We start from the raw sequence: 12,896 nt of genomic DNA, 5'->3' as shown, positions 1-12,896 counted from the left end.
CAACTGGCCCAAAGAGAAAAAAAGAGTAAGGAATTTTTTAAAGCCTATTTAACAAGATGAAGCCTCAGAAGGCAGTTGGCTTAGATGTAAACACGTGCTGCACCAACAAAAGCCAAATCTGAGGTGTCAACAAAAGGAAGTCACTCTTATTCTAGAAATAGACCTTAAAAGTAGCTAGCTTAGTGCCAGTTAGAGAGAGGCAGGGCAAGCTTAGTTATGCACTGCTGGTTAACACACCCACTCACCCTGACAAAACCACTTTAAAATCGGGGAGCTATTGTCTAACAACCCTTTTGAAATGCTATTGAGAGATGAACTTTACATTTCTATGTAACTTCAAGATGCTGCTCCCAAACACAGCCACACCAGGTATTTCAATTAAATAATTTTATTGGGGAAAAAAATCACTTTGAGCACCAAAGCAAGAAAACTATTATTCAATCAGTTTCCCAGATCACATGCAAAGAACACAAATGCTCAGGGTGGACCTGCCAGACGGTCCACAACCAGCGGCTGCGTTCAGCTGGAATGGACCGGGGTCCCACAGTGTTTGTGCCACAAGTCAATGGCTTTGCTCACGATCGCATCCGAGCTGTCCTGGGGAATCTGTGGACAAGCAAACCAGTCTTTGTGAAATTTCAGTGTTTACAACTTTTGTGTCTTCCCTCATTTGCTGTGGCAAAAAATTTACTTCTATGGGAGTTTTCACTGTTTTTCAGAAAGTGACAGAATAAAAGGCTTGTGTCACATACTACCTGAGGACAGGAAAGAGCTCTAGTGTCAGCCTGACTGGGTTCAAATCCTGCATTGCTCACTAACTGTGCACCTTTGAGCAGGTTACTAAGCTACCTGGGCTTCAGATCCCATCTCTAAAATGGGGGACACGACAGTCTGCCTTTGCAGAGCTGTTAACAGTATGACATCAGATAACCCATTGAAAATACTTAGCACAGGCCTGGCACCATTAGCCACTTACGGTTATAATGATGATTCATTTATTCAACACATACTTACTGAGTACTTTATTATTATTTACCAGGCCATTCTTCAAATGTTAATACTATTTTAAAAAATGAATAGATTTAGGATTCTGTGAAAATCATTCAGGCATAAGCCCCTTTAATCCTACTTCCTGCCTGCTAAAGGTATTCCAAGACACATAGGGAGGGAAAAGTTAAATTCATTACCATTGCCTTTTTCAGCAATATACTAGGTGGCCCAGGGGTAATACTGTGTATTATTAAACCCAACTGGGATTACACTAGAGACAGTAACAGAAAAAATGGCTTACAAAAGCCTCCGAAATACAGAATCCCTTTTGAACTGACAAAAATTACTTATTGTAAAATGACAAATCTCATCTACTCCTTTTCCTGACATGCCTGCTGATAGTCATGTGGAGGATGAGACTCTGGTTCTAAACAGACATATTCACGAGGTCATCTCCCAAAGACAGGATGCAAACTAATCCTCAGGCCAACTTTAAGCCAAACTTTTTCAAAGGAAAAATGTTTCTTAAAATGTAAAAATATACTGTATTATTTTTCTGAAATAATCATATAACAGGAAAATCTGACTTGCTAAGGTGACTTCATTTTTAGATTCAAAATCAAATCTAATTATTATTTCTCTTAAAAAAATTTCTCTAATCAATTATCCTCTGAAATATTCTAAGGTATTATTTCTCTGAAATAATCTAATGTAACAGGAAAATCTGACTTGCTAAGGTGACTTCATTTCTAGATTCAAAATCAAATCAAAGCACACTTACATTTTCCAGAAACTTTGTTATCTTCTCTGTATTGTTCAGTGCCATAACTTTTATTTTAAAGGTTAATAAAATTTCAACAGCTACAAAAACTAGGATCTTACAGGATCCACTCACAACTTTATCCCAAACCCTATAAAAGTAAGGAGATATGCTCAAATTACAAAATAAAATCAAATTGCTCCAATTTTATGTAAAATCTCCAAAGAACAACTTTTGTGAAATAATCATCAAAACAACAATAAAATAGAGAAGCCACTTGAAATCTATTCTAGATACAATCAGCACTAGAAGGAAAAAGCAAAGTTTACTAAAAATTGCTGCCCCACTAGGTATCTACCAAAATCACATTCCCTCATGTTGGGAATCTGACGTTTTTGAGGAAGAAAAAGAAAACCCTAAACTAATGTTTGTATTCTGCTAATATTCCGTAATGCTAATATAATCATAGCATACTAAGGGACAACAAAAGATGTATATGAAATGAGATAAATTCTATTTCCTTGCCAGAGATTCTGGGGACAGACTCCTTAAACTTCTCTAAGGGCTGAGGAGCCACTTACTGATCTACAACCACTCTAAGATAATAATTCTGATCATTCATATAACTCCTAAAAGTTGGTATTCTACTTTATACACTTAGTTACATATTATCTTATAATGTTCTCTGTGTACTGCCTTTCTCCTCTACTACATCACAAAGTCTTCGTGGGTGGCACCTGGACTCGGAAATACTCATAACACTTGTCTGAAACTGACTGGAAGAACTTAGTTTAAATCTCAAATCTTTGACTGCCTTCAGCTTTTTTTCTTTTGAGACAGTCTTGCTCTGTTGCCCAGGCTGGAGTGCAGAGGCGCAATCTCGGCTCACCACAACCTCCACCTCATGGGTTCAAGCAATTCTCTGCCTCAGCCTCCCAAGTAGCTGGGATTACAGGCACCTGCCACCACACCCGGCTAATTTTTGTATTTTTAGTAGAGATGGGGTTGCTCCATCTTGGCCAGGCTGGTCTTGAACTCCTGACCTCATGATCCACCCGTACCTTGGCCTCCCAAAGTGCTGGGATTACAGGTGTGAGCCACTGCGCCCAGCCCAATTGCCGTCAGCTTCTTTAAGGCTATCATGATAGAACTAAGAAATAAGATTTCTGCTAGATGAGGATTTGTCACATTTCTGGAAAAGAGGAGCTGATGCTTCTATAAACTCCTGGAGACCGCTGAAGGTGTGACTACTTCACAACATCTAACACACTGAGGTCCCTCAATTTTTCTAATTGTATATTCAAGAATAAGCAGAATCATGTGCTGTTATGGCAGCTGCTGAAGGACTGGGCTTCAAATTATTGTACTGTTCTAAAGCAAATTTATACTCTGACGGCTGACCACATGAAAAGCTAGAACTCTGCTCTAACTCTAAGCCTTCAATATGTCTTCAAAAGAAATACTTGCCTCTGTAAACTGGATTCCGGCAAACATCCGGCAAAGCACCTCTTGAACCAGAGATCATAAGGAAGTTTGGACACCGCAGAACACATCTTCAGATGAGTCAGCAGTCTGCTATCTTCCAGATTCAAGTATTGTTCAAAAGCTTTTGGCTGAAAATTAAGCAAGAAGAGATTCTTCATTTCCTGTGTCATAACATCATCTGATATTACAGTCTCTGATGAAAAAAAAGTTCCATGCTGAATGCAAGGATGTATTAGAAAACAAAACTTCAGAATTACCCAAGTCACTTGTGACACAGCAATTTCCTAGGTCAGCACTAACTAAAGTAACCAGGACTGAGGGGTTTCCCAGGACACCGGGCCTTTTCAGTACTAAAACTGGGGCAGTCCCAGGCCAAACGGAATGGTCACCCTAATACTAACTGCACTAGCCAGATTCAACAGCGTAAGGAAAAGTCCAAAGCAAAATTCAATTGTTCCGAGGAGCTAAGGAAGGCCCTTTATATTACTGGCTGGTCTAGAGTAGAAGGTTATATAGTAAGGAAAAGGGGGGCTAAGAGGAAGGGTAAAACCAAAGAACTAGAGTGGGATTAGAGTGGGGAGAGGGCATTAGGAAGAATGAGACAAAAAGAGATGGTGATGAGAAGGGGCTGACCAGTCACTGACCATATATCCACTACCCTGGGTTGAGCACCACTGTGCACCAGTACCAAGGAGACTCATACAACAGGGATGTCCAGAGGATGAACTCTGCACCCAACACAAATATGCATGAAAATTTCTTAGAATTCAAGGGAACAAAGCACCTGGATTCTACTTGGTAGCTGATGCTTATATAAACTTCTGAGACCTCTCTCTTATGAGGTCAGGTGGCAGCCAACTCTAGAAGACTGGAGAGCTAATAAAGCCAGCTCCCCATGTCTGGCCAAATTCACCTTGCATCAGCTGCAGTATTCAGGGTCCACTGGCTGAGAACAGGCTCTACGAGTCAAAACCTTAAGTCCACACTCACTATCTGCAGGAGTACAACCAGAGCGCACATCACTTAAGCAAATGTAAATGTTTATTTTAACTCAATATCTATAACTCTCTGCTTCTGTCAAAGAGGAAATTCATCACCTTTACAATATCCACTATAGTCAGAGACTGTGCTACATACAATGAATAAAGTGAAAGGTAAGAGAAAGTCCCTGCCTTTAAGGAGCTTACAGCTTGAGACATACAAGTAAAGAGGTAGCTACAATACACTACTGCTGTGATGCTATGATGGGAACAAGCACAAGATGTTGGGTACATCTCGGAGAAAATCCTAACCTGGGCTGTAGGAGGCAGAACAGTTTCTTAGGAGCGGTGACATTTGAGCTGACCTCCGAAGAATGGACAAGAGTCAGCCAGGCAAAGAGGGGCCCACATAATAATATCCGGTTCAGTTTCCCCCTCTCTTTTTCAGGATATCAGCAGGCATGTCAGGAAAAGGAGTAGATGAGATTTGTCATTTTACAATAAGTAATTTTTGTCAGTTCAAAAGGGATTCCTGTTTATCCAACTTCCCTAAACTACTCAACAGTTTCTAGAGCTTCTCAACAACACTTCAGACTATTTCCCCAAACATGGAATTTTGGTTGGTTTTGCAAAGGGGATATTTGCACTTTTTCCCACAGTGACATGGCTGAAAACACACAGTTACACATTAAGTCCCACAGCAAAGAAAATTTCATCCAGAAGTCAGTACAAATAATTAACAAGATGAAGATGAGTGAACATTTTTAAACTATGTATTGTCTTTTTCCTTTATCAAACAATAAGCTCACGAACGGAGGGGAATGTATCTGTTTTGTTCACTGCTGGTTCTTCAGTACCTAGAACATCACTTGGTGTGGTAAGCACTCAATATATAACTATTGAGCAAATCAATACTGTGAATTAATATAAAGTTTCAAATATATCAATCAACATCTTAATATCACTTGATGTACATCTTTTTGCCACCAATATCTTATTAATTTTTAAAACATTTTTCACCAAAAGAGAGCCCGCATAGCCAAGTCAATTCTAAGCAAAAAGAACAAAGCGGGAAGCATCACACTACCGGACTTCAAACTATACTACAGGGCTACAGTAATCAAAACAGCATGGTACTGGTACCAAAACAGAGATATAGACCAATGGAACAGAACAGAGGTCTCGAAGGCAACACAACATATCTACAACCATCTGATCTTTGACAAACCAGACAAAAACAAGCAATGGGGAAAGGATTCCCTGTTCAATAAATGGTGTTGGGAAAACTGGCTAGCCATGTGCAGAAAGCAGAAACTGGACCCCTTCCTGGCTCCTTACACTAAAATTAACTCCAGAAGGATTAACGACTTAAACATAAGACCTAACACCATAAAAACCCTAAAAGAAAATCTAGGCAAAACCATTCAGGACATAGGTGTAGGCAAGGACTTCATGACCAAAACGCCAAAAGCATTGACAACAAAACCCAAAATAGACAAATGGGGCCTAATCAAACTCCACAGCTTCTGCACTGCAAAAGAAACAGTCATTAGAGTGAATCGGCAACCAACAGAATGGGAAAAAAAATTTTGCAGTTTACCCATCTGACAAAGGGCTGATATCCAGAATTTACAAAGAACTAAAACAGATTTACAAGAAAAAAACTAACAAGCCCATTCCAAAGTGGGCAAAGGATATGAACAGACACTTTACAAAGGAAGACATACATGAGGCCAACAAACATATGAAAAAATGCTCATCATCACTGGTCATCAGAGAAATGCAAATCAAAACTACATTAAGATACCATCTCACGCCAGTTAGAATGGCGATCATTAAAAAATCTGGAGACAACAGATGCTGGAGAGGATGTGGAGAAATAGGAACACTTTTGCACTGTTGGTGGGAGTGTAAATTAGTTCAACCATTGTGGAAGACAGTGTGGCGATTCCTCAAGGACCTAGAAATATAAATTCCATCTGACCCAGCAATCCCATTACTGGGTATATATCCAAAGGATTATAAATCGTTCTACTATAAGGACACGTGCACACGAATGTTCATTGCAGCACTGTTTACAATAGCAAAGACCTGGAACCAACCCAAATGCCCATCGATGATAGACTGGATAGGGAAAATATGGCACATATACACCATGGAATATTATGCAGCCATCAAAAACGATGAGTTTGGGTCCTTTGAAGGGACATGGATGAACCTGGAAACCATCATTCTCAGCAAACTGACAGAAGAGCAGAAGATCAAACACCACATGTTCTCACTCATGGGCGGGTGTTGAACAATGAGAACACATGGACACAGTGGGGGAGCACTACACACTGGGGTCAGTTGGGGGGGAAATAGGGGAGGGACGGTGGGGGGTGGGGAGCTGGGGAGAGATAGCAAGGGGAGAGATGCCAGATGTAGGTGATGGGGAGGAAGGCAGCAAATCACACTGCCACGTGTGTACCTATGCAACAATTTTGCATGTTCTTCACATGTACCCCAAAACCTAAAATGCAATAAAATAAATGGGGGGGGAAAAAAAAAAAAACCATTTTTCCTGGTTTATTCTAGCCTATTATAAGAAATCTTGAAACTATAGTAAAGAATAAAGAGGATCAAGACATGAAGTATAATCACACTCCCAATGATAACTACTGGTAATACTTTGGTTATAGAGCATCCATCCCGCATATATACACACACACTTTTCTGTCTTTTATTAGCTGAACTCAACCGAATACACAATTTAGTATTTTGCTGTTTGCACTCAACAAGTTGTGGATATTTTCCCAGGTTAATGAATAATCTTAAAGGGTTAATATCCATACCTAAACAGAGCTTTTTAAAATGGAAAAGAGAAAAAGCCAAGAACTCTATAGGAAAAATAATGCACATGCCTCTTACCCATATAAAAACACGTTCAACCTTGCTTACAACAAAATAAATGCAGCCTAAAATTACATTGAAGTATCATTTCCTACCTGTCAGAATGGCCAAAATTCAAGACATGGTATGCCATGGCAGCAAGACTGTAGGGAAACAATCTATTGCTTGTGAGGATGCAAAAGAAAATGAGCTCTATGAAGGGGAATTTGGCAATATTTAGCAAAGTACTATATGCATTTACCCTTTGATCCAGTCAATCTATTTTAGGGAATCCAACTCAAATATCCTGGCAAACACATGAAAAGCTGCATGTACAAGTCTATTTATCTGTAACACCATGTATAATAGCAAAAGACTGGAAACATTCCAAATAGCCAAAAATAAAAGAGAGGTTGAATAAACTATATTCACAATAGAACAGTATGAATATGCTAACCTGAGAATACTGTGTAGGCTGGGCGTGGTGGCTCACGCCTGTAATTCCAGCACCTTGGGAAGCTGAGGTGGGTGGATCACTTGAGGTCAGGAATTTGAGACCAGCCTGGCCAACATGGTGAAACCCCATCTCTACTAAAAATACAAAACTTAGCTGGGCGTGGTGGCACATGCTGGTAATCTCAGCTACTCGGGAGGCTGAGGCAGGAGAATCACTTGAACCTGGGAGGCAGAGGTTGCAATGAGCTGAGATTGCACCACTACACTTCAGCCTGGGAGACAGAGCAAGACTCTGTCTCAAAAAAAAAAGCAAAACAAAACAAAAAAAAAATACACAGTACAGTAGTATAAACCCAAGACAGGGAATAAGGAATATCTCTGTATACTAATGTTGTATTGGCCGGAGCGTAGAAAGTTAGCACCAAGACAAAAGTATGCCAGATTGCAGGGTCATTTATTAGGCCGGCGACCACAGAGGACTCACGTCTCTCCAACCTGTTGTGTCAAAAGGAGGGTGCCACGACTTTTTATACCCGAAAAATCACCTTGGGTGTGGGGGTGAGGAGCGGGGATGGGGATGAAAAGGTTTCAGACATTCCAAGGGCTTGGGGATTCTGTGATTCACCTCCTGGGCGGAGACAAGGGCAGGGGTCTCCGGACATTCCAAGGTCCAGGGGATTCTGTGATTCACCTCCTGGGTGGAGACAAGGGCGGGGGTCTCCAGACATTCCAAGGGCCAGGGGACTTTTGTCATTCTGTTTGTTACTTCAGTGGTTTACAGAAGTCAAGATAAGCATTTGTTTACACACAGATCTTAGTTATCCTGGGCTGCTTATTTTAGTTATTACTAAATAACTAAAGCAAAGGCTAGCAATTCTGGCACAATATCACACTAATATGGCATGATCTCCAGCATACAGCAGGTAAAAAGAGCAAGACGGGAAAAATGTGTACTATATGGTACTGCTTCATCTACAAAATATGGTGAATTCAAATATATATGTGTATATATATATTTCTATTTTTTTTAATAGAAGGACAGGTTTATATTGCCTGACATTTTTCATACTTAGCAAATGATAAATACTATAGATGTGACTTATGATAACCATAATTATGTTTTACTCCTAAACATTTATATTTTCAATATTTCGATTACCCTAAATTCTTACTTTATGAAGACAATAAACCATATATCATCAACAGAAGGCAAAATGTGACAAAAATAGGTACTTAATCACTCTGAGAAGAATATATATTAAACTTAGGAAGAAGCTGCTAATAGTGCCTATGAAAAAGCTCTTTAGCATAGCTTTAAAAAAACCATGTAGCAATAAAACAAAGCTTACTTACTTGAGTGATTAACACAATTAAGTTTGAGATGGTTTAAGAGAAACCTTCCATACCACACAATTAAAGTTGGCCTCTTTCTCCTCGACAATGAGTGACCTTGTCAAAAAGTAGAATTTTGAAAAGCTTGTAAGGAGAGAGGCTATGATGCAATCCCAGGAATCAGAACACTATGGCAGAATAAACACATCACCACTCAAGGGTATCGTTATCTTCTTCTGAAGCCTATCATTGTCCATCACACACACATTTCCATAAAACTAAGCAGTAACCTAAACTTTGTGTTATAAGATAGACTAAACATGGTTTCACTAGAGAGAAAAGTTAAGCAAATTACTTGATGCCTAAATCAAACAGAAACACAAAGGAAATTTAGGTTCTTTATACATGCTGTGAACGTTTTTTATAACTTTTTTGAAAACTTCATAACTATTTAAAACTACATGCTAGGCACTATAATATATACACTAAAAGAAGCCCCATTTTTAAAGATGAGGAAACTAAGATTTAAGGGACATTAAATAATCTTGCTGATTCTAAAATTCATTTCTGAAAAGAAATAGGCAAGTTTAAGAATAGTCAAGGCAATTCTGAAAAAGAGCAACTTTCCTTCTCAGCTATCAAAATGCACTAGGCTGTATTAAATAAACCATGCGATATTGGCCCAGGAATAGACAAATAGCTCAATGGAATAAAAAGGAGCCCAGAAAAAGATATAAATATACACACACACACACACACACACACACATGGAAATCCAGTATATGATAAAGGCAGCATTTCAAATCTGTGAAAAAAGGATGAACTAACAAATACATAGGTAAGTGGTAGTTCTACTGCTTACTAACTGTGACCTAGGTCTTACTTAACTTCCCTGTGCTTCAGTTCCCTCATCTGTAAAAACAAAGATAATATGCTTGAATGAAGTAGCTCACTAACAATACAAATTTAGCATTGCCTGACATGAAGTACTTTCTCAGTAACACACAAACCAGAGGGGCAAGAGGAAGAGGAGGAGGAGGAGTGACATATTGGTAGAAATGGTGGTGTTGCAGCAGGTAAGTGTAAAAGTGAAATCCAGTGTGTATCTGATGCCAATCAGAAAGATAAATCCCTGACAAAGAGCTACATTTAAAATGTTAAAGCATTTTAAAAAGTTACGTGAAAACAGGCCAAGGCACAGTGGCTCACATCTGTATTCCCAGCATTTTGGGAGGCTGAGGCAGGCGGATCACCTGAGGTCAGGAGTTCAAGACCAGCCTGGCCAACATGGCGAAATCTCGTCTCTACTAAAAATACAAAAATTAGCCAGGCATGGTGCCACACCCATGCCTGGAGTCCCAGTTACTCGAGAGGCTAACACAGAAAAACCCCTTGAAGCCAGGAGGCAGAGGTTATAGTGAACTGAGATTGCACCACTGCACTCCAGCCTAGGTAACAGAGCAAAACTCCATATCAGAAAAAAAAAAAAGTTAGGAGAAAACAAAAAAATATATATATTTGAATCTTGGGGTTAGAAAGGGCTAATTAATCAATAAGATGCAAAAAAAAAAAAAACAAAAACAAAAACAAAACAAAACCAAAAAAAAAATGCTGACAAATCTCATTATATCAAAACTTAAAATTTTGTACAACAAAGTATTTTCAACATAAGGGATAAGGATAAAAATCTAGGGTTCAGTTGGCCCTCGTATCCATGGACTCAACCAACCATAGACCAAAAATATTTGGGAAATAAAAAATGGATAATTGTGTCTATACTGAACATACACAGATTGTTCTGGGCATTATTCCCTAATACAGTATAACAACTATTTACATAGTATTTACATTGTATTATGTACTATAAGTAATCTAGATTTAAAGTATACAGGAAGAGATGTGTGGGTTATATGCAAATACTATGCCATTTTATATAAGGGACTTGAACACCCATGAATTTTAGTATCTCAAGGAGTCCTGGAACAAAACCCCTACAGATCCAAGAGTGACTATATATCATAACTCTTAACAAAGAAAAAAGTCAACAAAAGAGTAACAATATGCAAACACGCTCAACTTCACTAGAAACTGAGGATATGTAAATTAAAATGAGATACAATTTCACTAACAGATGGATAAAAATTTAAGGCATTGATACTATCAAGTATTGGCAATGGGGTGGAAAATGGGAAATCTCATAATGTTTGGTGGGAGCATAAACTGATATGGCCTTTGGATGAGCAGCCAGGCAGTTTAAATTGTAAATATGTCAAAAATAAAAAAATAGATTTTAAATACAGCTCCCCTCTGCTTGAGCATCTGCTCATAGGTACCAAGCCTAGAGAGATACACATACACACAAGGCACCAGTATTCAGGCATTCTTACTCTCGGCATGGATCTCTTATGCTTAAACATGGCAAATTCATAACAGGAAATGCTAGGAGTAAATATTTTCTAAAAGGTGGTTCTAAATGAGTGGCCTTCAACCCTTAGGTACACTTCAGAATTGCCTGGAGCTTTTAAAAAATTAGAATTCCAGGGCCCTCATCAAAAACGATGAGTTTGGGTCCTTTGTAGGGACATGGATGAACCTGGAAACCATCATTCTCAGCAAACTGACAGAAGAGCAGAAGATCAAACACCGCATGTTCTCACTCATAGGTGGGTGTTGAACAATGAGAACACATGGACACAGGGAGGGGAGCACTACACACTGGGGTCAGTTGGGGGGAAATAGGGGAGGGACGGTGGGGGGTGGGGAGCTGGGGAGAGATAGCAAGGGGAGAAATGCCAGATGTAGGTGATGGGGAGGAAGGCAGCAAATCACACTGCCATGTGTGTTCCTATGCAACAATTTTGTATGTTCTTCATATGTACCCCAAAACCTAAAATGCAATAAAATAAATAAATGGGGAAAAAAAAAAAAAAAAAAAAAGAATTCCAGGGCCCTAACTTCAGAAATTCAGATTTCACTTGTCTAGGAAGAGGAAATGTGATGGTAATTTTAAAAAGCTCCCAGGTGGTACCAATAAGAAGTCAGGACTGAAAGCTAGTGATTTATCTATACTGACTTGGAAAGTTCTCCAAGGCAGTAAGTTAAAAACAAAAATAGAACCATAGGACCATATATGCAGTATACTATTTAATGTGTTTTTTTAAAATCATATTATATATACAGGCACATAAGTGTCTTGAATCATATACGCCAAGCTGATGACAATGTTTACTTCTTAGAAGGGAAAGTGGAGAATTTCGGGGTTTGGGGTGGTTAGTCCAGATCTAGGGAAACATGGACTCATCTGAATTGCTTAATTTCTTTAGAGAATGCATTCATTGCTTATGTTATCAAAAATAAAAGACAAATTTTTAAAGAACAGCATAAGCTAACAAAATACTACTGACTTATTCGAATATTAAGAAAAGCTAATTCAATCATGACATGGTATACCTGACACCTCCTAATTTAATTAGGCAACTGACATATTTACTTAAGCTTCATTTCCAAGTTTAAACAACAAAGTGGATCAAATTTCAAAATCCTAAAAATCAAATTTTACTTGCTTGAAATATATAGCAACTGCTCTTCTAAGTGTTCTCAGAAGCTGAAGGGTCTTGCACATTGCCTTATTAATAATTTACTGCAGTGATCCTCAATGCCCATCCCACCATCATCACTGCCCCGTATCTGATCTTGCACTCAGTACCACAGTCACCAACTTTCAGTAGAATTTTACAAAGAAACAACCCAGTGCTTTAAGAAAAAAAGACTTATTTTTATAAATAAGGGGAAAAAAAGAAAATGGCAAAGGAAGACTAGCTTGCATGATAAGCAAGTACCACTCACTCTCTGCCTTCCCAAACCACTGTATGACAGAAACAGCTCGCTGCCTGCCACACTCCCATATGCCCCTCCCTATGTCACTCACAGAGCCCCTGTTTTAGCAGGAGATCACTATGCACTAGGCTTTTAAAAATATACATATATATATATATATATATATATATATATATATATATATA

General features: G+C 38.8%; 1 protein-coding gene across 6 annotated transcripts in view; it reads right to left on the bottom strand.

The window, feature by feature from the left end:
- Positions 1-372: 372 nt before the first annotated feature.
- Positions 373-12,896, bottom strand: part of TBC1D7 (TBC1 domain family member 7) — a 26,178-nt gene continuing 13,654 nt past the window's right edge. For all 6 annotated transcript variants that reach the window (XM_032247683.1, XM_032247684.1, XM_032247685.1 and 3 more), the window contains 3 exons: positions 3,218-3,363; positions 1,772-1,901; positions 373-606 (listed from right to left, as the gene is read on the bottom strand). In XM_032247683.1, coding sequence (XP_032103574.1) covers positions 520-606; positions 1,772-1,901; positions 3,218-3,363 — 363 coding nt within the window. In that variant the 3' untranslated portion in view covers positions 373-519. The remainder of the gene's footprint in view (positions 607-1,771; positions 1,902-3,217; positions 3,364-12,896) is intronic.

This window comes from Sapajus apella, unplaced genomic scaffold, assembly GCF_009761245.1.
Source record: "Sapajus apella isolate SASKATOON/1434 unplaced genomic scaffold, GSC_monkey_1.0 scaffold63, whole genome shotgun sequence".
Classification (NCBI taxonomy): domain Eukaryota; kingdom Metazoa; phylum Chordata; class Mammalia; order Primates; family Cebidae; genus Sapajus; species Sapajus apella.
The sequence above is the reverse complement of the archived record's forward strand: the minus strand, read 5'-3'. Positions and strand labels throughout refer to the sequence as shown.